General features: G+C 45.4%; 1 protein-coding gene across 3 annotated transcripts in view; it reads left to right on the top strand.

Annotated features, from left to right (window-relative positions):
• asic2 (acid-sensing (proton-gated) ion channel 2) overlaps positions 1-26,346 on the top strand; it is a 361,085-nt gene that overhangs the window by 227,451 nt on the left and 107,288 nt on the right. Inside the window, exon 1 of one of the 3 annotated variants that reach the window (XM_030090322.1) lies at positions 11,625-13,552. The exons of the other annotated variants lie outside the window; for them this stretch is intronic. Within the exon in view, the coding sequence (XP_029946182.1) occupies positions 12,860-13,552 (693 nt within the window). The 5' untranslated portion in view covers positions 11,625-12,859. Of the gene's footprint in view, positions 1-11,624; positions 13,553-26,346 lie in introns of those variants that run through there. 3 annotated transcript variants of the gene reach the window in all.

Here is a 26,346-nt window from a genome sequence, read left to right as displayed (position 1 = left end):
ACTGACTGCCCAGTTCTGTCCATTCCACGTTTCCGCCTCTCCGTTTGTGCCTGATGTAATGTATCTCCTTCCAGTACCTTCCATGTGGGTGTAATCGCCGTGGCGTACAGTAAGGTATTCTTACAGCTCAGCTGTGAGTTTAATGAATATGGTAATAACCGTTGCAGGGGCTTTTCACCCTTGTCTGCATTACACATCCCATTTCATTACATTTAGTTGGCTCGTGCTGGAGAGGTGTCTTCATCTCCAGCCCGGAATCAGCCCGCACCTTAATAACCGCTCGACTCTGTCATGTCGAGCGAAACCCTCAAACCCGACATGATGTGCCATGTATGACCCCCGCAAACGAGGGACTGTGGCGGTTATTGGCTTCCAAATAAAATGCAAATTGAGAATCTGTTCCAGTCGGTCCGGGCTGGAAGAATAACTTGAGCTCATCTTTAATTCATGGCGGTGCTTACAGTGCGGTGCCAGGGCAATCTCCCTCCCTCACCCTCCTAAAAGCTCATTCCCACAAGGGTCAGCGTTTCCCTGGGAGAGCAGCTGGACACTGGCCTCCCATTAGATGTCTCCTCGGCTCGTCCTGCTCCCCAGCTTCTCCTCTAATGACGCCTGCTATCACCGCAGCACAGCTACAAATTAGAGGGCTTTAAGAGAGGATCATCACCATCGGTTCCTGGGAGATTAAGACAGTCCTCTCCGTACCGCTGCTTATTCCGTCTTATCGGGAAGCGGAGATGTTGACTCACCTGCCGGCGTCGTCATCAAGACCTAAACGGCACAGCGTGGTCGTTTCTCTGTGCCTGGATGAGTCTTAGCGGAGAGGACTGCAGGCTTGCTGTGGGTGTTTTGGATGCCGGCGTTGCTCCGCCGCTGCAGCTTGAGCTCTTTGATTCGGAAAGCTGGCTCTGTGGCGGCTTCCCACTGCTTCCTAACTTCAGGCAGGAACAAAAAAAATAAAAAAAAAAAGGAGAGGTTATTTTACTGCTAAGTTCTGGCACTATTATGAAGTAAGAAATTCACGGTATTTAAGAGTAGAGGAACAACTCAGATTTTTTGCGACTTTGGAGGAAGACGACATTTGCCAAGGGCAGGAGGAAGTGGGAAGTTTCATCTGCGTATCCTCCTCTGGTACGGAATCGCATTTCTCTCCAGTGGAGACGTAATCTGTTGCTCTCCTTGACTCATCAGCATTTGACCCACCTGATCCATCGATACAACATTACGACTCAGATCAAGAAAAACATTCCAGTTTATGGATTCCTTGACTTCAAATAGGATCAATGTGTTAATAAAGTGCAGAATGCAGGTTACATCAAGACCAAGACCATCGCAGAACACACTCACATTCACATCCACGCCCCATTTAGGAACGCCAATTAACATCACACACACGTATCTGAAGTGTTGTCGGAACCTGAGAAAACCCCACAGATAGCGCTAACCACGACAGCGCCGCGCAGCGCCATTTCGTCCATGATTAACCTTAACTACACGTACGAGGGTAATTAGTCTCACATGGCGCTGCGCGGCACCCATGAAGCAGTGGGAGGGTTGAAGGGTCTTTCTCAACGACCCACAATGGAGCGGATCAGGAGAGGAGTGCTGATTTTTATCTTCTCCTCTGAAATACATGTTTTTTATTATTTAGATGCTGTATAGATGATTTTTAAAGTATCTTTATTTAGCTGATAAATAAAACGTAACACTATTTGTCATTTTGCTGCAGATCATCTGCAGAAAAGTAACAGCTGCACGGATGTATCATCAGTGTTGATCCTCCTCTGCTGATCTACAAATATTACTGTTTGTTTTTCTTTCTGAAAATGAGCCTCGTGTGCAGCCCAGGACTCCTCACTGAAAATGTAAGATCTGCGTTAACTTTGAGAAACCGTGAAAAAAAAGGTAAATAAAAGTCCTGGTAATCCGTTGATCAAACAGTGACTTGTTTGAGGATGTTACCTTCTCCTCCGTCTGTGACGTCGAGGTATTAAAAAGTGATTACAGCAGCGCTTTAAATGCGTCTGAGTGCTCGGATGCTAAATCCAAAGTCTATTGTGTGAGATGCGACTGATCCTGTGGGCAGCTGAGGCCTTATTCAGTTAATCGCTTGTCATTTTAGTAAATTAGCCAGCGTTAGACTGGGGCTTTCTGATCTGATGTAATCCATTAAACATTGATCAGCGTTCAGAATGATAGTGTTTTGTCCCTCGGTGCATCCACCTGTGCTTCCAAAGGTAGCCGATAATAACGGAGAAGTCTAAATGATTAACTTAGATTCACACAAACGCGTTTGTTAGCGAAATGACTTTTGGCATATTTCATCTCTGTGAGCCTCATAATTCCTGCTTCATTAAAATTGGGTTAATGGTAAAGTAATCAATGTTTCATGGCTCCCCTATTGCATATTCTGACATATTAATTTTCCATTCCGTCAGAATGTACCATAAAAAAAAAAACCCTATTGAAGTGACATTTACCCTCAGAATGGGAAATGTCAGAGGCGACTGCCACATCAGCCCAGCACCCTTTCGCCTTCACAGGCTTTTTCTTGAGCGCTGATTGTTTTCTTCTTTTCTCTCTCTCCTGTAAGAGGCCACATCTCATTACGGAGCGTGTTCTGTCACAGGCTTGAAAAAACCCCATCATCAGTTGCAAATAGGACATGGAAATAAGCTGGGCTGAATATCCATGGTTACATTTCGGCGCTGATCTCCCTGTCTCTGTCTCTCCACCTTCGTCCTGAAGACCTCCACATCTTAATAATCACATTTTGCACATCCGTCCAGCGGCCAGTTGCGTTTTGCAGCGTGAAGCTGCGGCGCGTCACTCCTGGCTGCGCGGGCTCCAGCATGTTGGAGTCTTGAAGGTTACACACAGCCCGTCTGACTAATGGTGCGGCTCTTTGTACATGCTCTCGCTAATCACTTCTCTGATTGATTGTGCTGCTCTGAAGCACTAATAGCATCATTAGCTGGAACTGTTGTGGCAGTCTCCGCTCTGAGCTCTCCGCTCCCTCGCCCAGCTTTCTTCCTCCGTCCTCTAATGTGGAGCCCGTGGACTGTTACAAGTCTGTTTGAAATCTAATCAGCTTCGGTTCTCATGTTAAAATTGGAAAACGTGAGGCCATTTAAAGCCTTTTTTTTTTTTTTTTTTTTTGTTTCGGCGCCACGCCCAGGAGCCGAGCGTCGTGGCAGCGCTGCATTAGCGCCTGGCTTTCTCTCTCTGGAAATCACCTGTAATCGCGTCACTCCAGCCACAAATGGATCCCGAAACTCAAAATGGCCTCGGTACAGTCGTCAGAGGAAATCTCACGACAACAGCTCACACGGATCGACACGCTGGACTCTGAGTCACGGTCTAACACACGCCAGAAGCTGTGAGCGCCGTAGGAGTTCCACAGACTGTTTGGCTGCAAAACGGCGGAATATGATCCGCTGAGTGTTTCTGTTAAGTGATTTTTTTTTTTTTTTTTTTTTTTGAACAGTTAAACAATGGGGCTGAGTGTCACTTCAGCAATATCTTTAACACCTTTATCCTCAAGCAGTCGGCTTGTGTGTTAGAAATTAATCATCATTATTAGTCAACATATTTCTGACTGTCTTTTCATGGACGTACTGTGACATCTGAGTTAGTTCTAAGATCAAAAATGAATTTATTATTCTATGTTTTATTAAGATTTGCTGCCTATGCAAAGAGTGCAACACGGATATGTGAGCTACACACATTAGAAATGATAAAACCACAAGAAAAATGCACGTTTCCGTTCAAACAGTTGCACAGTTCATAGCTGTAAAATCCAAGGCTGTGTTAAAATGACATATTGAAGATGTGAAGTCAAGCATTCCCCTGAATGAGTGTGTGTGTGAGTGCTAATCATGGCTAATGGCGCCGGCCGCCATGAGTGAGCAATAACTGCATGAATGAGTAATTTCCTTCCCGCTCCACCTTCTTAAAAATGCATATACAGACCTCTGGTTCAACCTCGTTTGCATCCTTGTTGGTTTTAATATTGCTTTTTTTTTGTTTTCATTATGTCCATACTTGCATCCAACAACAAGCAACATATGGCATTTTCAGCAAACGACCCAGGAAAATTAGGCCATTTTTCGTGTTCAAATAAAGCCGGATGCGTGTGTTTTCCGCACAGATGTTGCTACGAAACCATCCAGCACTTTAATAACCCCGTCCACAATCTTTTGAATAATTCACATTATGTATATTTTCTGGGCTTAATGTGGTGCCTGGTTGTTGTTTTTTTTTTTCCCTCCTTCGACTCTGACCTGAATCGACGGTAATAAAATGGGACTGGACAGGACGACACAAGCTGCAGGTTGTGTGACACCGTTAAACACAGGTCTGTCTGCTGACTGAATCGTGAGCGGCGTTGTCAAAGCCTCCGGACGGCCGCGGGGAGCCGTGAAGGCCAGGAGTGTGTGTGTGTGTGTGTGTGTGTGTGCAGGGTGCAGCTGGGATGTTGCCAAACTGTCAGGCAGTGTTTAGGCAGCTCGACTCGTCGGGATGGGAATCCGGCACGCCAACCCGCGTGCGATCGCAGCAAAGACGCACTTCACTGAAGGAGCCATTCAGACCTGCTCCCGCCCGCCAAACCGTCGATGCGGCGCCGCGTCACCCGCCGTACGCGTGCATGATCGGTTGCCCTTTGAATTTTCAAAAAGCGTCTAAATGCGAGCCAGGTGTGGCGCCTGATCCGCAGCAGCTGCTCCCCATTGTCTTTAAATCAAAAAGGTGGTGGCAGTAATAAAAAGAGCAGCAGCATGAACATATACCTAATCGACCATAAAATAGGAAGCACAGGATTTTTTTTTTTTTTTCTTTCCTTCTTACATATCTCTGTACAGTCTGCTGGTTCGGCTTCTTTTACTGTAAAATCGACTCAGTTCAAAGTCAATCTGTTTGACTACAAAACACTGAAGTGGATCAGCGACCATACGTCTGGATAATGTCGCCTGATCTGTAGCCCTCCATCCCTCTTTGCTCCAGGCGAAGACCTCAAGAAAGAAAGAATGCTTCATTGATCTTCTTAGGAAATGTATGTCTCTAGATTTAGACCATCTTAATCATATTCATCGTCACATGAGGAGATTTTTGGGGTCCAGGGTCTCCCTCAGTTACTCCCATGGTCTTAACCTGTCATTGGATTTATTTGAACCTGTGAACATCTGATCCAAAGTCCATTTCTCTAGTCTTTAACCCAACACTGGCCCAAAGGATCAAATTAAATTTCCCTTTATTCTCAAAAACAGCTTGATCTCAAACTGAACTGGCATTTCTTTGTTAGACTAAGGCATGGAATTGAAAAAAAAAAAAAAGCCACTGAGCCCATGTTGTGTCCATTTCCATAATTTTCGTAGTTTTAATAATTCATCATCTTCATGAATTCTGAAGAAAACGTGACATTTAAAATCACGTGTCCATCGCTACACCTGTCTTCTTTATCGAACTGGGATCTTCTTGTGTTGTGGTCGTCCTGGAAGTTAATTAAAGCCTCGTCGATGTCTTCTTTAGCACCGAAGCTTGTTCAGATATTGCAGGATTGGCAGCTGCAGCGGCTTCGGTGGCCTCCAAACACCAACAAGCCAGCAGGGCTCCATCAATTCATTTTCTCCTCTATTGATTTGACTGGAAATGAAGTGATTGTGCAGTTCATTAGTTGAGGATGAGCTGCAAATCCTCAATTATTTCTGCCTTTAATTGAGATGTGAAAAATAAAATATTAAATTTAGATTCAAAAAGTGATTCATTGAGTTGTTTGTGGTATTCGGCCTCTCAGTTCCATTCTCTTCTCAGGTGATAATCCCCACAGAGATAATTCCAGATTTATGTCATCAGATGTTATTTCTTCTAAACTTGAGCTCAGCCTGCCTGTTGGTCGCTCAGCAGACGGTCTGGAGAACTTTCCATTTACCTGCTCTCAGTAGAGTGATGTAGAAATGAAAAACACTCATTTCAAGAGTGTATCACAGCTCCCTCATGCTTCTTTTCTTTCATTTCCCTGCCTGAAGGCTAAATTATAGCTTATTTGAGCGTCTCCATCACAGCTAAATGTTTGACTCCGTCTTTTTTTTTTTTTGTCACTTCCTTGTGGAGTTGTGTGAGAAAGTCCCGCTGGCTGAAGGTGAAATGAGCTCTGCCATGCTCCTTATTCTTCTCAGCGTGGGTCTCGGTTTAAAAACCTTTACAGTCTGGAGCGGTACAGCGGTGAGTCCAGGGGGCGCCTGCACAAACATCTGATCTGCTTTCTGTGAACTCGTCTGCTTTCATACAGCGTCAGACTTTAAAAACCCCCGACTTCTGATGCTGAAAGAAACAGGGTTAACTCAGTAAATGCCGCATTTAGCTTCAACTTTGTGTCAGCAGCAGCTCTAATTCTCCTCTGTGGCTTCATTTCGACATGAACAATAATATCAGTGTTAATGTCATCTCATCAAATAAATACAACTTATTCTCTGCAGGAAAGCTTTAAAGAAATCATTGACTTAAAATATATAAGACAAAGATCTCCAAATTCATCTGAGAAGTGCAAAATTTATCAATTTTAGACTTCAATATGTTTTCTGCTAATGCAAAGCAAAAAAAAAAAGCAATCACTATGTTGGATTGGACTGGGTGCTGGTTCACTGCCTTGAAATAACTTTATTGTATTCTCCTTTTTCTTGTATTAGGATATTTTTAAAAAGTTTGAAATGAGAGAAAGTGTGTTTCAGCTGCGTAATTAAAACATATTGAAAACAAGATGTGTGAGAGGAGTGGCGGTGAACTTTCTTCATGGACATTTGACATGTTGTGATTGCAGGATTACGAATCATGGCTGACACAAATTTAACATTCCTCTTTCCTTGTGTGTGTGTGTGTGTATGTGTGTGTGTAGATGATTCTTGCATTTCGGGGGTTGAAGGTCTTGCTCTGAAAGACACAGTGTTGAACACTGAGATTTGAACAAAATGCTTCAGTTTACAAGCTTGCTTCACGAGCCTCGTAAAGACCATTAATATTGTCTATCATTTAGTCCTTCGAGGTACAATGAAAACGCTGAAAGTAAGCTGATAATTTATGACCAAACTCTCGCAAAGTGCCTGTATACAGATCCAAACTGGCATAAAACCAGCGCGCCTCTGTGTATCCCCGAGACTACAGTGAGGACGCTCTGTGGGAAGGTGACGGGGGGAACGAACCAGCCGGACGGCTCTGCCTGCATCTGATGCATCAAAGGGATTTTTTTCATGCCCATTCAAAGCCGGCAGCTGCTTTCAGGTTAAATCTGAAGCGGAGAGCAAAAACAAAGCCTATGAGCGCCAGAGGTGGTAATGAGGCAGGGATCTGGCCGGGGAAGAGGATCTTAGCAACCCCAAGATGATAGGCGAGCCACGGCAAAAAATCCCAAATGTCACATCACACAGGAATCCGACGCCTGATGGCTCTGTGAGCCTTGACAACAACTATTAGATGTAATGGCGATTAAACGAGGGGCTACCGCGACACCATCAATCTTTTGACTTCATCAGCAGCCACCGAGGGATCCGCGCTTTGTTTTGATTTAAATAGCGAGTCGGGTCCAGAAAGGAGATAAAAGTGGAGACTTCCCACTTCACCTGAACCCCTCCTCCCCCGCTTTTCCCCTCCGTCTGACAAGTGTTACTGCAGTAAGTGGAGAAAACTCATACCGCAGAGAAAAGCCATTGATTGCCTGGCATGCCACGGCTGTCACTCTAAATCAAGTTGAGGTTTTGATTAATGGCGGCCCGCCGCGCCATACACTGTTTTTACTCGCCTCGCTCATCTTTCATCTCCCTGCCATGTGACACAGCCTCACCTGTACGTTCACTGACAAGGCCGGGATGAGATTTGCATCCTTATGAATCATCTGCAGCTCCCGCCGTCCTGCAGCCAGGCTGGGATTTAGCTGAGCCGCCGTTGTACCGCCAAGCATTTTTTTAATCCGGCATTCTACCAATAGAAAAGAAAAAAAGAAATAAGAAACGCCCCCTCCTCCTCCAAAAAAAAAATATCTTGGCCTCATTAACATGAATCTATGAATGTTTGATTGTGGTTTCTATTTACTGCCTGCTCTCTCAAGACGTGCGTAGTACTTTGATCTCCGACAGCGTTGCTGATGAAGCCGGGCGAGGACGTTCCATCGGAAAGTCACGGCACGGCGACGCGGCACCAGGATGCTGTGTAATTGTATCTGACGCCTCACTTGGCTATATCCCTAATTAATCTGTGATTTCCCTTATGTTTTAGAATTGCAAATGGGATATGTTGAGCCTTTGAGCCGTTTTTTTTTTTTTTTTTTTTTTTTTTCCTACTGACTGCATGGCTGGACTGAGAAACCCCTCTTTATGGCTCTAAGCTAATTATTCAGCCTGTGGATCCAGGCTCTCTGGAAGGCTGCCTTTAGCTGTAGTTTGTGTGTGTGTGTGTGTGTGTGTGTGTGTGTGTGTGTATGTGTGTGTGTGTGTGTGTGTGTATGGGTGCATGATTTTGACATTTCAATACAGCACTCCTGCTCTATTGTATTATGGCCAGTTATGAATTATACATGGGTGTTTCACTCGGTGTCTTTACAGTCCCGCCTCTTTGCTTCCGTGTGTTTGGAGCAAGCGGTTCTTCCTCGGGAAGCTGAGCAGACGCACACACGCCCCCCCCCCCTGATCCGCCTCTGTTTGACAGCATTACAGTGGAGAACCGGGGGACCTGCAGCAGGTGGGGAGGGTGGCGGAGCGAGTCGGGATTGCTTGATTGTGTGCAAAAGTCATTTTATGCGTCCATCCTAATTTCTTTTGTCAGTGTGAGAGGGATTTTCCTCCTCTCGTGTGTGGGCTTTATGGATCGCTTGTTAAAAATGTCTTTTCATTACACGATCGGAGATGAGCTCACTGGGAGTCGTTCAGCCACACAAAGCAACACGCCCAAGTCAGGAGATCATCAGCCCCACGCCGACGGTTTGTCTCACAACAAATTTGACATTTTGCGTCGTCCCGTGTTGCAGATATTCATATTAAATAATACAGAAATAATTAGTTTAGCTTCGGTAACTCATCACATGCAACAACAATAAGATAATCCGAGGTTTTGTTGACGACTGGAGCAGTCACACTCGGCAGGTCGGAACAGGTGACTGCACTCTGCATTTTTACCTTTTGTCTGTAACCAGAGAGCAGCTTCGGGCATTTAATTATGAAACGTACAAAGAGAAAATGAAATGAATGAAAAAAAAAAAACCTTTCTCTGTCTCTGTCACACATGAAGAAATGGCTCTCCTCTATAACTGGCAGAACTACGTTGATGAATGCTAATGAGGCAAACCTTGAGTTTTACACAACCGTGCCAGCATGAGCAGGATCTCTCTCTCTCTCTGTTTACTTGTATTGATGAAGTCTATTTTAGGATGTGAGCTAGACAGAGATTGCTCGTTAGCTGATAGGATATTTACCGAGGGCAAACTGAGTCTTCATTACTTGAGCTGCAGCAGAAATAAACCCCCCAAAAAAACAGGAGACCCTGGGAGCAACGGATCAAACTACAGAGAAGACACTGAGAACTGGCAAGATGGTTTTCTGATGATAAATTTGACATTGACGCCACAAAAGACTAAGAAAGTGATGCTAGACTTCAGAGGGCTGAGCACTCTGCATACAGAGCGAGGAAATACAGACGTGACGCTCCAGATTCTTTGGTGTCACAATCTCAGCTGACCTCACCTGGACTTCAAAGACTTCCCATTGGGCGAAAACTCCCGTCAGAGACGGTACTTCCTCTGAAATTTGAAACAAGATCAATCCTCTGTGTCGTTTGTTGAGAATACCGTCGTGATGCTGGCGATCCAAATCCATCAACTCCCGAGTGAGTCGGTAAACAGGTACATGGTGAGGTGTGCGGCAGAATACACAAGTGGTGCTCATTTGATGCGTTTATAATATAACCGGGTCTGACTGGTTGACCTCAATCTATAAAAAGTTAATGCGCTCATGTGTTTTTCAGTTATTGCATCTACTTCACGTCTATTTGCATTCAGCAGTTGCGACCAGGAGGTTTCACTGCTGGGGTTTCTTCCTCTGGCATGCCTGTACAGTCAGCTAATTACAAAGGCATTGGGTTGAGCCTGGAGTGTTGGGGAACCAGGTTCAAGTCCTGAAGGAGAAGAACGTATGTCTGAAGTAGTAGTAGTGACAGTCATTCTAGATTTAGTCTCCTGGAAGTTCACAGTTCTGTACCAGCAGAGCGGGACGACCAGTAACTCTGGGGATTAAAGGCAAAACATCAACGGTTCAATTGAAAGTTGCATTTTCCACAGAGACTTGAGTCACAGTGTTTACAGAAGGTTCCACTTTCCATTCCATTCTCAGTAGCTCCGAGCACCATTACTGTTAAAAATAGTTCCCAAAAAGCGACAATATTTTTTTCATTTTCACCTAAAAGCTCTGTCATTTTGAACGGTGCCTCAGTAATGGCAGTGGAAGTGTTCTTACAGTGTTTCTGTCGACTTGAAATGTTTAGACCACTATCGATTCTGTTAATCACTGTATCTTGTAAAAAAATTCACATTAAATACAAAACAGTTTCAGTTTCTTTGCATAGATTAAAGCCACATGATGATATGATATGATATGATATGATAGGAATGGTTTCCAATTAGTACAGAAAAGCTCCAATTACCAAAAGGATTACAGAGGACAGTGACCAAAAACTTCCAATCTTGCAGGTTTAATTAAACTAGTAAAAACTCATTCTCCTGAACACAAGAATAAGAACAATGTTTTCTAACCTTTTGAAACCATGAAGACTATCAAATCAAATCTGTATTCCTTGTAATTGTACTAAATGACTCAGAATATGAGAGACATTTGTAAAAAATAAGAATAATTTGAACTGAAATGGATCAAATTGGACATTTTTTCAATATTGAATGGTTGAAATATTGCTTCTTTGTATGTCTCAACCCTGAATGCTGGCAAATATATTAATCCATTATTCATAACCTCTTTGAATTAACATGAGGCTTGTTTCCAGAGAAATGTTGTTGCGATAAAAAGCCTGAAATCCAGGCTGTCAGCTGAAAGTAGAGGAGAGGTCTGTAGCGGCGTGCGCGCTCACGGCAGCGACTCTTCGCCATGTGGCCGTGCGGCTCAGCTGCAGCGGCAGACAAACAGAGGAGGGGTGAAGGAACGGCGGGGGGCGGCGGGGAGAGAGACGGGCGCTCGCATCGGTGACGGGCTCACCGGCTGCCTGGACAGAGCCGTGGCGCAGGACGACGAGGAGGAGGAGGAGGCGCGACAAGAGGAGCAACAACACAACAGAAGGCGAGGGAGAGACGCACATAGAGAGAGAGAGAGATAAACTGAGAGATCAGAGAGAGAGAGAGAGAGAGAGAGAGAGAGCGAGAGAGAGAAGTCATTCAGAGCAGCCGGAGGGAGCAAAGCTGCTGGATGAAGCCGACAAGGACGCAGAGAGAGAGAAGTGCTCAGAGAAGCCTTTCCTGACCGGAGAGAGAAGCGAAGCGAGTGCGTGCCCAAAAGTACAGAAGAAGAAAAAGAAGAGAAGGAGGGAAGAGAGAGAGAGAGAGAGAGAGAGAGAGAGAGAGAGAGAGAGAGAGAGAGAGCCCGACAGGAGGTCGAGCTTACGGGGCTTGACTGACACGAAGAGGAGGAGGAGGTGGAGAGGAGGAGCGTGAGGGCAAGTTGATGGATTTGATTTGGAGAGAGTATTTTTAGAAGGAGGAGCAGAGACATGAGAGGAATGTTGAGATTAGCGATCCGGTCTTTGAGTGGGGACGGAAAAACTCGGGAAGAAGAAGAAGAGGAGGGACTGAAGGGGAAACCGATAAAAGATGCTGTGATCGGAGTGTGACGGAGCAGATTATCCCCGGTCTGCTCGCCCTCGGGAGTGTTTTGTCTACGTACGTGTGCAGCGCGGCTCCGTCTCCGTTTGAAAGTGCGCTGCGGCGTGTTTTCTGACTGTGGCCGCGGTCGCCGGGGAGCGCCGCCAGATGAGCCTGCCCCGCGATTACCTGCAGGACGCCGGGGCGCCGAGTGAAGCGGAGCGCCGGGAGTGACGAGCGAGCACGCCGGTGGGGAGCCGAGGCGTCAAAAAGTGAGACCTCAAAGTGGGACGGACAACAAATGAGCGCGGGGGACTCTTGGCGGATTGAATTAAAGCTCATGTTTAGCGGTGGCGGGGGAGCGACTGCCGCTTCTGGATGACAAACGCCTCTGTGAGCCAGCGAAGCTCAAAACACGTATACAGAAGTCAGATGAAGAGAAGCCACGGCGCTGGAGCGAGGCGAGCTCTCTGACAGACTGCACCTCGCCAATCAATCTCCCCCTCCGTCGCCTCATTATTTTAATCACCTCCCTTTCATTTGTTGTTTTTCCCCTCTTTCGGTCCGTCTTCTCTGCTCACCCCTCAGTGTTTTGTATTCTGTCCTCTTCTCCCCCTTTCTCCTCCCCTCCCTCTTCCTCCTGCCTTCGCTCTCTCTCTCTCTGTCTCATCCTCTCTTGTTCACTGTCACACTAACTGCGGTGGATGCTGGAGTCACTCATGTAGAAGACACCTTGCTTGGAGCACATTTACCAAACTCGTTTTTTTCAGTCCTCCTTCTCGATTTGGATGAATATACCGCCCTCGAATTGAAGCACCAGGGAGAGATGACCAACAAGTAGCTGCTGCAGAGTTCACCCAACCGCCAAGACCAGACCGCCGTCCGTCTTTCCTTCAGGTGTGCTGCTGCATGTGCGTGTGGTGGATCTGCAGCCAGCACTGCATGGGTTAACAGCGTCCGCGAGGCGAAACACATCTTCATGTGTGGATTACAGTAGTGGATTTACCCTGGAGCTACATGTGGGCCCCAGCCCCTGAGGCCTGGCTGGGAAATGAAGCCTGTCCCGCGGCTGTAGGAGCGCTGTGGGCAGCCATGGCCCTGGAAGGCCGCTGTCTCCGGAGGGGATCCCCGGCCATGATCAGGAAGGGCCGTCAGCGGCGTCGCGCGAAACCAACTCTGGCTCAGGTCACTTCCACTTTGCTGTCAAGGACACGCCTCCACGGCCTGCGGCATGTGTGCGTCCCCGGCGGATCGGTGGGCCGCAGGGCCTTCTGGCTCCTGGCCCTCTGCACCTCCCTGGGGCTGCTGTTGTCCTGGTCCTCCAACCGCCTGCTCCACTGGCTTTCTTTCCCAACGTACACGCGGGTCCACGCCGAGTGGGCCAAAGAACTGGCCTTCCCTGCGGTCACCATCTGCAACAACAACCCCATCCGCCTTTACAAACTCACCAAGAGCGACCTGTACTTCGCCGGCCACTGGCTGGGCCTGCTGCTGGCTAACCGGACGGTCAGGCCCATGGTGCTGGACTTGCTCCAGGAGGACCGCCGGGCCTGGTTCAGTAAGCTGTCAGACTTCAGGCTCTTTCTGCCTCCCAGGAATTTTGAGGGAACCAACCTTGAGTTCATGGACAGACTGAGCCATCAGCTGGATGACATGCTCCTCTCCTGCAAATACAGAGGAGAGCCGTGTGGGGCTCACAACTTCTCTTCTGTAAGTCCACTTTCCGTTGTTGGTTACTCCCCACCTCCTTTCAGTCAACGCTCCTTCCTCCATTGTCAGTTTTCTGCAGTTTAAAAGCTACAGAGGGTATGCTGACATGGCATCTTTACGTGCTCTTCTTATACACTCACTTGCGCCATAGTTGGCTTTAAGTTTATGAGGCTATAAAAGCACTTGTAAAAACTGCTTTTTTTTTTCAACGTATGCTGTTGTTTCTTCCTCCCGTTGCTGACTCTCCATCTCTCTTCATCGCTGAAAAATAACAGCAAATATGCTACGGCACAGTTGTTACTTCACCTCCTCGTTCCTTAAATTAATGCTCGGACTGCACAGAAAACGGAGTCGTAAAGTCCGTTGCAGCGTAAAACAAAACCGTTTGGAAGTTGGCACGAGCACAGTGCTCATATATTAACATGCATAAAATGGGATGTGGCTAAACATAGTTGCAGCCCCTCGCGCTGGGGGAGAACTCTTGCTTCAGCAGTCTTTCCTGAAGGTACATGCTGCCTCTGGGTCTCATCAGTGTCTTATCTGTCGTATTGCTCACTGTGGTTGTTTTTGGGGGGTATTCGTGTGCCCACTCCTGGTTTTCGTCCCTTTCTAAATGTTAAACAATGGCCGATGTTTTCTCTGTGTTAATCCCAAAGCTAGAGCTGTCTGAGACTGATAGAGAATTGAAAAATCCCTGTGTGCAAAGGTTACAGATGGCAGCTGGGGTAACAGGTTTGTTTATGTGTTGCTATTTTAATGTCTTTATATGTGCATTCATGGAAACATTCGCCAAAAACATTTGCTAAAAATATGTACTGTGTATATATAAATTTTTGCGGGTATTATTCACCAGACACCAGTTGTTGACATTCTTCGTTGTAGTCCAGTCATCTTTTTGACATCATCTGTCTTTAACAGCTTATTGAATTCTTTCATATTTGCAGCTTGTTCAAATTCTTGGTGCCATTCTTCCTTTAGCCAAACTCTCTTTGAGTGATGACAAAGACGCAGGGCTCTGTTGAATTTAGACAGAATGCCCATTTATCAGCCAGCCGAAAAGGAGCTGGATATCTCTCCTGCACATTTCAAGATAACGTGTTACTCTAACTGTATTTTAAGATACAACACATTAGAAGAGCTGCCGAGCTGCTGTCTCTCTCTTCTCTCGCGCAAACAATTTCCCATGAGCAGTTTTGTTATTTCACTAACCTTCTGAGTAAATGAAACCTCATGAAACTGGAATTAAGTCAGTCAGACAGCAAAGTGAATGTTCTCATCACAGTGTCAGTTGTATGAAAAGGGAATTTGACTCGCTTGATGTTTTGAAGGCTTCCTCGTTTCTGGTGATGGCACTGATGGAGCTTCTTGTAAGTCCAGTCTTTTTTGAGACACCTAGTAGCATCAATTGACCCCTACTAATCCAAACCTGTGGTACAGATGTAATAAAACCAATCCAGGAAAACAAAAACAGTCACATCAGATAACTTTTGTATTAAAACACAAACAACTTCTCATAATTAATTGATGAAAATGAAAAGAAGTTTTCTTCCCACATGCAGATATTCATTTATTCATAAACTTCACGAGTGAGAGAACAACCGAGGACAACGCGCCGTCCATAAATCTGCCGTCCACAAACATGCCAGGCAGACTGGCAGCGGTCACTGTAGACGCTGTGAGTTAGAGCGCCATCCTTCAGGCCGGTGTCGCCATCAATAACCACCCACTGACAGGGCCTTCATGTCTGAGTGTGTGGACCCTGATCAAAGCAGCAGTGCTGCTGACCCATATCGTCGTGCTGGAAAAGCTACAGGTCCACAGTTTGTGGCACCAGATAAAGCATCTTTTAGTTTCTAAATGCCGACTGTTGTTTTCAGTCTTAATTTAATGCTTGTCATTGTATTGCACCAAACAGACAATCATTTTGCATTCCGATGAAGCAGAAAGACATGAATTTCCATTTTCTGTTGTTGTCCTGTAAAATAAAAGCTTGGTAATGAGTTTATCCTCTTGAATGTCGGGTGTATCGTGCAGCGGAGTCCACAGTGCTGCAAACACAGACTCTCATGATTGTCTTTTGAGGCCCGCCTGATTACAATGTTGGCAGCACTGCAGCAAAAATAAAACTGCTTTCCTCTGCCGAACACAAAGCAATGTATGAAATCATATATCTAAAGCCATCTAAAAGCTTCTGGTAGGTGGTTATTGTCATGTGTACACAATATAGTCAAAATAGGTGGTTTCCATTTGTTTTCCCAGCTCTGATTGATGGTGTCAACGTTTTGTCCACGTTTTCTTGTATGTTTTCTTACTGTTGGACACACCGCAAGGGATATTAGTCCAATTGAAATGCTCCAAGACTCCAAACCCGTGCACAAAAAAAGATGTTCTGAAGAAATACGGCTGAGTTCAGTGAGGCGACAGACAAAAAGCCCTCTTGTTTGAATTCAGATCTCAGCATTATTGGAAGCTTTGCATTCATCCGTCAATACGGCTGCTTTATATTCTCCGTCCACGTTTGTGTAGGTCACTTTGTTTGCCTCGGCGAGGCATTCAGCGGAGTGGATAGAATTCAAGAGTGTGAAGATTCGCGTTGTTTGTGAGGCCTGCGGTGTGGAGTAAGTTGAGCAACAGCAACTCGCCCAAGTCCAATGACTTTCTCACACTTAATCTAAACACAGTGTAGCAGTGGATCAAGCTGCTGATGGAAAAATTGTCTACAGTGCGAACTAAAGCAAACACTCTCCCGGTAATATCACTGAATCCAAAAGGCGGGAACCATGAAGGACAAGATCGCTGCAATCAGTAAAACACGGGAAGACTAAAAGAGCCCTCGTGACTTTGACGGATCCCTCTCATTTAAAACATTTTGCTGATTGTTCATTGTTAATAGTTTGATTATTACATGCCCATTTATGTTCCAGTCCTGCATTATTTCTCTGCTTGTTTTACCTTAAGTGGCCGTTTTGCTAATCTCTTTAGCCTGCTGCTACAAGTCAGAAAAGACTCCCCGAGGCTTATTCATAATCACTGCATTTAAAGCAATGTCATTCACCTCGAGAAGGACGCAGCAACCACAGGACCGAGCAGGCAGTGGCTTGACAGGAGAGGAGGAAAAAAGTCCGACGTGAACTTGGACGTGAGAAACGGTGCAGAGAAAGTGGTCTGAATACTCTGGTTTGGAATACAAATGGGGCCGACAATTCCAGCCGCAAGTCTTGCAGCAGCGGGATTTCATGCGCTGACTCTAGTGTATCATGGTGAGTTAGCAGAAGGCCGGCTAATCAATAAATCTATTAGCTTCATGCTGTAGTTTACGGTGGTCTGTTTTGCTCTTCGTTTTGCTCCCGGATTCTCCAATACTGTTGCGCTCTCAGCCTCCCTGAAGCTAGTTTCCAGCAGCGGGGGGGCGGGCGCCGTTGCCGGAGAGGCCCGCCAAAGGTCGGCTAAAGCATTCTCAACATGCTCAAAGTAAGTCAGAGCTTATCAAACCGCTGCTAGCCAAGCTCTTTTCCATGGGGGCAGATACACATCTCGACCCGACTCTTCAGAGCTCCTTCGAGGACCAGATAACAGCACCAAGAATGACAAATTAAACTGTGCTCGGAGTTGGAGAGTAGCACCTACTCACACTCCAGGCAGACAGAGAAATCCCATCACTGCAGATAATGCCGCTCTGCTCTCTCCAAGCATTTGGCTTTGGGAGCTTTGTTCATCTGTGTTCTTGAATTTTGCAAAACAATCTGCCAGTTTAAGTGTTATCATTGGAATTTTTTCTCTGTAGGCGGTTCCTCAAATGTTCAGGCTCCTGAGGCTCCCCTCCCATCGCTTATCTTCTCACCTCTGCTTAGCATTTAGCTTTAGCATTTGTGAGCTCATGCTGTCATTTCAGAGCAAGTGCAACTTCCCCCAGTTTAAGCTCATGAAAGCAGTCAGCGGCCTGCAAAAACACATAATGAAAAATAAGTACAGCCTGTGAGACAGATCACTCATGTGTTAAAAAGGGGGAACATTGGCCTGAAAATTTGAAAATGATTATTCATGCGTCAACAAAGAGTCCTAATGCCAGTTTGTGTTTGCTCCAGGACTAAATATGACAGTTGATTTGGATAACAGTTTAAAAGGTGTTTGAAACTGCTTGATTTGCTCTTAGTGTGGCATTCTGCGGTGCAGGGGAACGTGAAAGGAAACTCATGTCTCTGGCAGATAAAGCAGATTAAGAAACAAATCATTTGCTCTGATGACACATTTCTAATCACAGATTCACTGCCATGTCTCCCTGTAATACTTGAAGAAATTTATTTCATTACGACAGTGACAGGTTGTAACTGTGGAGCAGCATTTATGTGGTTTGTTCACCTAATAAGAACGTGTAAGTTTTCTGTATTTGAAGTTAACATAATCTACAGGGAGTTTTTTTTTTCTTTTTTTTTAATGTTTTCTATATGCGAATGAAATGAACTAAAACATGCCTGGGAAATAAATGCAGTCTTTCACCTTCAGTAATAACAAATAAAAACATGGTTTGTCAGTTAACATTTAATTCAGTTGATTTTATCGTTAGCAGTGAAGTTAAATATTGTTAATATTCAGTCAGAGCTCTGTATGTAAATCAAATATATCCCTTGAGAGACTTAACTAAACCACTAAATTTGGGAATTCCAAATATTTCTTTATAACATGTATGTTAAAAACTAGGTAGAGACATAGATACTACCGTTTTTATAGGTACTAAATTATTATCGATTGAAAAAGCTCATTTGGCTGCTTGACGACAGTAAAACTCACAAAGTGTTTGTTTACAGCTATCTGATTTGCTACTGCAATCGCACAAAAAGCAAACAGTTTAAGAACGACTTAAGACAATGCTGTGGACGGTGGACATGGCAACATTTGTACTTTTGATGCAAACCTCTGTGATCTTGGTATTGATTATGCTTCCAGCGCTGGAGAGCTGAGTCCCAGGCCACTTCCCAAGAGCTGCACCCACATATAAACACACACATCAAAAAAAATAAATTATTACACTTAGTATTCTCAAAGAACCAAATTAAAGAAGAATTATACAATAATAATACCTATCATATGTCTATATATCGTATGTTAATACGTCCATCCATCCATCTTCTGCTGCTTCTCCAGGCTGGGTTGCAGTGACAGCAGTCTAAACAGAGATGTCCAATCCACCTTCTACCAGTCCAGGACTGTTGTCTTGGTTTTGGAGCTGCTGATCTTCACCCTGCTTACTTATTTTTCTTAATATGGTCTTGTGTTTATGTGTCTCTGGACCTCAAAGACACTCCAGAGTCTCTTAATACAGCAGAGGAGCAGAGGATCGCCTCCAATGGCACCTGATGAGAAGACCAGCATCACCCCTGTATATAATATGTCACTGCATACAAACTAGAAAATACTGGATTAATTATGTTCTTCCATTAGGCATTAATGGTATTAGGCATTTTCTTCAGTAGGAATTACACGATGTATATATGTTGGGCTGACTGGTTGTCATGCATTTACCTTGGAATTCAACTCACCTGGCACTAAAATCTGGCAAAAATGCTGTAAAGTTATTGACCTTCTGGCAAAGCACAAAACATTAAGAACTAAAACCGTGTTGTGAATGGCATCGAATGTATTTTCGTTCAATGGCAGACGAGCATCTCCTTCACCTCGTTTGCCCTCTCGAAGATTGCTCACCAACAGTGTCTCCACTGGGAAGAAGGCTGTCAGCAGGTGCCTGACAAATGCTGGAGCAGATTCCACATTCAAGGGCATCGGCCCCCGGCAGCTCCAGGAGACATGATGAGCCTTTAGGATCCACATATGTACCCGTGAAACTTGAGATATAAAAGCAGATTAGAGCAGCCATACACCTTCAAAGATTTTCAGATGTCATTTATTATATCTATTCTTACAAAAACAAAAGAAAAAAGATTGTGAGACTGGAAGCCCGTCTGTAGATTCAAATAGGAGACTGGACAGAGTAGATCTGAGGGGGATCTATACTAAACAGTGTGGTAGACTCCAACCTGGACCTCTTAAAACATCGAGCCAAATCAAAAATACCTTTAGGAGTTCTGGCACATCAGTATACAGTCCACCAGGAACAAACAAAAGAAAAGGTTCATATTCTTCTTGAGAAAAATATTCCTATCCTACAGTAATTATAGCCTAAAGTGATTTAAAATATGGTGATTTAATGAGAGATGTGAAGGAGTACCTTTAACAAGCACCTCCTTCAGTTCAGCATTCTCTCCTTTCAGGTCTTTAATCTCCTGCTTTAATTCAACCACTGTATTTCTTGGACTTTCATCATCTGAAGAAGGCTGTGAACGACCACACATCTCCAGGAACCTTTCTGCAGGGTCTTTTACTGGGGGAGCCTTTGAAGCAGAGTAATGGATAGAAAACAAAAGCAAAGACACAACTGTTGGTGGAGTTCAGCAGCTGAACGGCACATAGATTCAGCGTCAAGAATCATTTTTTTAATGGAAAGGCAGTGACAGCTGTTATATAGTCTTGCCAACCACTTGGTTCATGATACCAAGGAGAAATATGGTACATGCAAGGTCATGAACTGGCAGATTCGGGTCAATACGTTGACTTTTGACTAAGTCCCGCCCTCCTCAGTTACCGTTGACAACTCGGCAAAGTCGTCGCAGCTGACGGCATGTTCTCTATTCGACAACATAAGCAACACGCAGATGTTTCTACTTCTGCTGTTCAGAGTGTTCCGGCTTTTGCAAATTACAGGGAGAAGTCAGTAACAACGAGGAAGTCACCCCAGGAGGTGACGGAGAAGGACCGCCATCTGACGAGCCGAGTGTTTTTCTGCTGCTGCGACTTCCTGAGATTTCAACTCAAGAGGGAGGCAGGTGGCTAGCTTAAGGAAGCTCATCGCTGCTCAGCGTGACGTGACTGTTATTATATGACTAGATTGATAAGATTATCCAAGACATTACTTTACATCACAACAAATGCAGATATGGCTGCGGTCGGCCATGCTGCTTCCACAGGAGACGTCTTGTCAGTGTTCTCTTAGGGTTTGGCAAATGGCATGAAATAAACCCTGCTTATCCTTTCAGGACGTCTCGTATTGCTCTTGCTTGTACCCCAGTTGCATCATTTGACCATTTTTGGATATTATAATTGAATACTATTGGTCATTTGCATTTGGGGGCGGGGCTTAGCCAAAGGTCAGTTACCCTCAAGCATTGGATGGTGGAAGGAAAACAAAAAAAAAAAAAAACAGAGGAAGATCTGGACTGAAACATACTTTCTTGTTTAGAGTTAAGAATATTAACCACTAACCTACTGAGTGTCAAATGTACTCAAATTATCCTGCCAACAAAGAGTGACAGAGGCCTTTTGGGGCCGTATGAATCCCCAGTCTGACGTAAACACGATTCGCCCCTCCTGGATGAAGATGGACACAAGTTTGCGTTTCCTTTCCTCCTGATGTGTGCAAAGCATTATGTACATAAGGTTAACAGGGGCCGCGATGGAGGCAGCAGTTGCTTCACGTCATCTGGAGTGTGAAATTTCCCATCAGCCTTGTAACCCTTTGACAGAACGCCTCTGCAATGACAAGCTGCCTTGGAAAACACATCCTTCAGAAAGGGTAATTAAATGAGCAGATTGTTTCTCTTTTTTTTTTTATTTTTTTATTCCAGGGAATTAATGTTTATCCCGCTTCGTTGAGTCAGCTGGTGTACATTTCCTGGGCTTTTCATCAGATGTACCTTGTAGTTAAATTGTTTGAGGATTATCTTTTTTTACTGTCAGCTCATGGGGAAAAGTAAGACCTGCACCACCTGTCGGGTGTCTTATTTTACATTCCACAACAAGCCTTTTAAACACAGTGTCGAGAGTTACGGAGGTTTATACAAAACCTGGTCAATCACCAGTGAGGCTGGAGGGCAGCTGATGGCGTTTTAAAGACTTCCAGGTAATAATGCAGGTCTCTCGTCTTCTTGTTTGCCGCTGACCTTTCCGACTGGAGTCTGTAAAGCAGGACTTCAAGCAACTGATTTAGCTCGAAATAAACAAGGCTGTGAGTCGGGTGAAATATGCAGGACCGGCCCAAGCAATCTCATTAACGCAGGTGTCCCTGTGCTGACCAGTCTCCTCTCCCCCAATCCAATTTCCCTGCTTAGAACAGATGGCTTGTGTGGTTTCAAAAGCTCCGACTTCCACTCTTCGCATTAAAAACCGTTTTGCGTCTTAATGCGAACGGTCATGCTGGCAGTCATTGAAATGCCACAGCTTCAAACGGCATCTACTGGCTGTTTGTCAGCAAAACGGAGGCCACGAGGAACAGCCACCTCAATCCCTGAAGTAATGCGGACCTTGAATGCAGATGAAAAGATTATACGCGGTTAGTATTCATAAGGTCACACCGAGGCATAAACAGCAAGACTTGTAAAAGGTTAGTGTTCAAAAGAGAAAGCTAATGGATGTTGTTCTCTTCCATGAATGTCATTAGCCTGAGCTGAATCCAGTCTCCGCCTTCCCCTTACGAGAGACACTTAAGTTAGTTGGACGAGCTTCACATGCGCTCTCTTGGTGATCATTTTGTGGGGAAAAAAAGAAAAAAACGGTTCAATGTTCAAGAGTGGTGGAGCGCTGAAGATGTGTGTGTGTTGGTCTAAGTCTCACCATTCACTGCTCACCTCTTTCACACATTATTGAAGATATGCGCGTTCTGGCGCCCACGATTCAAATCTATATTCACAATCTGGACCTGCGGGCGAGAAACGCCCACCTGCTCCATTATTCCTGTTTATGTGTGCTTGAGAATGTATGTAAATCCCAGTGGGCCTAATATAGCAAACAATCTTAGTAGAGCATAAATAAAACCAAAATCTGAAGAAAAAAAAAAAAAATTGCAAGTGTGGGGTGGCGTTTACTGATACCCCAGAGCTGCATCGACACTTCTTTGGTCCTAAAAAAATCAATGCATGAAAAAGGTGAGATGTTATTTCTGCTGAAGTGTTGACTGCAGAAAATTCCACTGAAGTACATGTGAATGGTACAAGAAGCATCTCTCTCACTGCTACCCCAAGACAGAGGGTTTATAGGGTGTGTTTCTCCATCTGATTAGTCAAACATGCTGCTAGAGTCTGGACAGCGCTCTGAAACATTTCTCAGAGTTAATAAATCTAAACTTGGGATTTCTGAGCCCTGAGGGAACTGGAACAGAATGTGATTTCCCACAAACTGGATAAAGGAAAAGCTGGAACTGATCAACTACATAACATATAAACTGTTTCCGAGTGACAGCAGAAGGAGCTCGGGACTGAGGACTGCAGAAAACGCCGTTTCTGAAGCTGACGTGAAGAAAATTACACTTCCTCGTCTCCTGACTGATTCTGACGTATCGTCTCATCTTGTCAGGGGGCACGTGGGTGATGCTATAGCTTGCACGTGTGCAAAATCGTAATATGCTGGCCGTATACGATATCAGATATATCCCCCCTACCGGAATTTGACAGTATGAGAATAAAATTCTCTAAAACCGCAACAAGCACAACTTACACATAGACGAAATGCAACAAATGTGTCTAGTTTTGGTTATTTTGGTCAATCAATGGATGAATGAACTGAACCACGAGAGCACAGAGCTGTTGTGCAAAAACATTTCCCCTTCAGGTTGCATGAGCACCAGACAGGAGAATGACGGCTGTGCCGGTTGTGAAATTTGCAAAGGTATTTTTTTCTGTGCTTTGAGGCGAGAGTGAAACAGTTGAATGAAACACGGCGTCGTTGTCTACACACCTTTAACGCCGGTTGTTTGTGAGCAGCACCCTTCCTAATGGAACTGGCATGCCTTTAAAATATTTCATCTTTTTTTTTTTTCCATCTGCCAGCGACACCATCAAGCACTATAATAACCTTAATTAATGAACTCATTAGGTGAGCGTAAAGCTATGACTGTCAGTCTCCAGAAAGGTGAAATTAAAATATCTAATTATCCCATAGTAGAGCTTATTATCGCACTCTTCAGATTTGTGATAGTGAAATTGGTCATGTGGGGATTAAAATGCTGCGCGGTAACAATACAACACAACTTTACAACGTGTAAGTTGATGCGAACACTCTGTACGAGTCACACAGTCTAATTACTTTAATGGCGATATGATGGTACACGAGCAGAGCGTTTATCGTCACGCCGCCGCTTTGACTCGACAGGACTGAAGTCGGAGAAGGTAAACAATGTCGAGTGGAAGGATCCACGAGCAGATGATGTTTTCTACTTCTGTTTGTGAGTCAAACTGTTTATGACCCCGAGCTTTCCGAGCAACGAATGTCTGGATGACTGTTAATAGCCTGCGCGTCAGAGACAATATCCCATTTGAGTAAACGCTCTGTTGGTGCCTGAGGAGGAGCGTGTCGAGAGCAGACAGGGCTGGCAGGGTCCGCACGATCCATTCTGCCGATCGATCACCGGCGGGCGTGGCGCTGACACTCTCGGTGGCTTCCCAGCATGCAGTGGGGACTTCTAGGATGTCTGCATGAGGAGATCATGGAGCTCCTGCTGTCCCCTGCAGGTGCGGAGATGTTCACATGAGCACTCAGGACTACCTGAGCGGGCGTGTTTCTGACCTCGGCGGACTTGTTCCTTCCTCTTCCCGGAGCATTGCGAGGCGTGCGGCCGTGTGGGTTGAGAGCAGCTGAGGCTGAGGAGGCCTGTGGACGAGCAGGTCAAACTGCAGCTCCACGTCAGGATGCAGAGGTTCCCCAACGCTGTGGCAAACAGGCAGAAAACACACCGCAGAATCATCCATGTTAGAGATATTTGCCGCGCTCGGTCGCCCTCACCTGCCTGCTTCCTCCGTCTCACAGGGTTTCATGGCATGAATTATTGCAATGCAATACTGCCGGGTTTAATCACACTCATGTATCATAATGGCGCTGCTGTCAACCTCCTCAACTGTGACCGGGGAAATGAAGCCGCCATTTGGTGCTTTTACATATCGGATTCTTGATCACGAGGGTGGGACTGTGTCGCCCGGGAAATGCACCCGTTTGTTGAATTTCCACGCTTCTCAGTGCTATCTGTCAAGCAGATTGCACTTCCTTTTCCGCGCTGCGAGTTTCCTCCGATTCCCAAGTAAGGGCGGCAACTGAAGGGGAGAAAAGCCAGATTCTAGCCAGAACTCTTCCTCCTCATTTTCATTGCTTTTGCCTGTGTGCCTTTCAGCAAGCGCTTAATCCCCAGCTGCTTCAGCCTGGTTGCTCTGTGGAGAGCGGTTCGAGGCGAGGTGTGTGTGTGAAAAAACTTCCCCGGAAACCTGCAACTGTCGGCCGCGGACCAGACTTCTGCGGAGAAACCTGCTCAAATTGAGATGGAGATTGAAGGACCACGGCAAAGGCAAATGCAAACAGACTTGAAATGGCAAGTCGATGTTTGTTTTCGCTCTGGTCTCTGCAGACCGCGCTTTGAAGTGGGAACCGACAGAAGGAGTGGAGAGTTTTCTCCCGACGACTTGCTTTAAGGCTGCGCACCTTTGATGAAGACCTGCTTCCACAGCTTGAGCCGGCACGTACTGTTCTGCTCGCACACACACACACACACACACACACACACTGCACATGCCCTTCCTCGTGTGCATTTCCTCATTCTCCATGTCGGCGCCGTGCTTCGCTCCGGCTCAAGGATCCGCGGTGCATTCGCTGTGACCTTCGCTGACCCCCCCTGTCAGTCAGCTGAATTGAACACGATGCTACTGATGTCTGACTTAATTCATATTTCATAGCTTCACCTCACATGAGCAGCCCGCGGTTCAATTCCCACCCCGTTCGTTCGGATGTGCTGCAGCAGCCCTGAAAACGAGCACGCAGCTAAATGAGTACACCAGTGTATGTTTATCTATACTTTTCCCGCCCGCCCTGTTGCAAGAAGCTTGATTTGAATGATTGAGGATATAATCTCATGTTGAATCTCCTGAGTCCATCGCGTTCTCGGAGATGCTCAGCGGAGGTGGAGGTGGACGTGGGCTTTTAAAACAAAGAGACAAAGTAAACAGCCGGGTAAAAGGAGCGGGCACCGAGAGACAAGGAGCGCAGCGACTTCGCCAGATTTAACCTGCGCGATATCAAAGCGAATAACCTGTCTGAGGTTTTGAGGTTCTGTCAATAATTCAGCGGCGTGAACGTCTCGCTGATGTTTGTTCCTCGCCGTCAGACGTGAAGCTGTTCATGAATAATGGAGAAACGGGGAACAATTCACGGCAATTCATCCCGTCGACTTGACAGCGCGCTTAAATTCAGCTTTACTTCCTCACCCATATGCAGCCGTATATATAAATATATAAACTCCTGAATAATTTCCTTTGTTTATTTCTTCTGTGGGCGGTGCATCAAATATTCAATAGATTTTTTTTCCCCTCCGAAATGCCAAACAGACCTAATTACCGGGAAAGTGTGTAGCGTTGTGCCTGTGAAACTTTGTGAGTGGCAACGCATCCATCCATCAATCCAGCCGTCCACGATTCGATCCATCCATCACGGCCTGGTCCAGACCAGGTTAATAGCATGTTGCAGTCCAGCACGGAGTGAAAGGTGGGAAACATCCTGGACACGCCGATCAGAAGGACTCCAAACATAATGACTGGTCGATTTTAATACTGTGTGATAAATTGCCGTGCAGAAAACAAGAAAATGAAAAACATAACTATTGTAGAGCAAGTGAAATGATCCTGAGTTGTTGAAATGTGTTGTTCTAATCACTTTTATAATTAATTACTGTTGTCATTTCCTAAAGCCTTGTTTCCCTCATCTGTCCTTCA

This window comes from Salarias fasciatus, chromosome 4, assembly GCF_902148845.1.
Source record: "Salarias fasciatus chromosome 4, fSalaFa1.1, whole genome shotgun sequence".
Classification (NCBI taxonomy): domain Eukaryota; kingdom Metazoa; phylum Chordata; class Actinopteri; order Blenniiformes; family Blenniidae; genus Salarias; species Salarias fasciatus.
The sequence above is the reverse complement of the archived record's forward strand: the minus strand, read 5'-3'. Positions and strand labels throughout refer to the sequence as shown.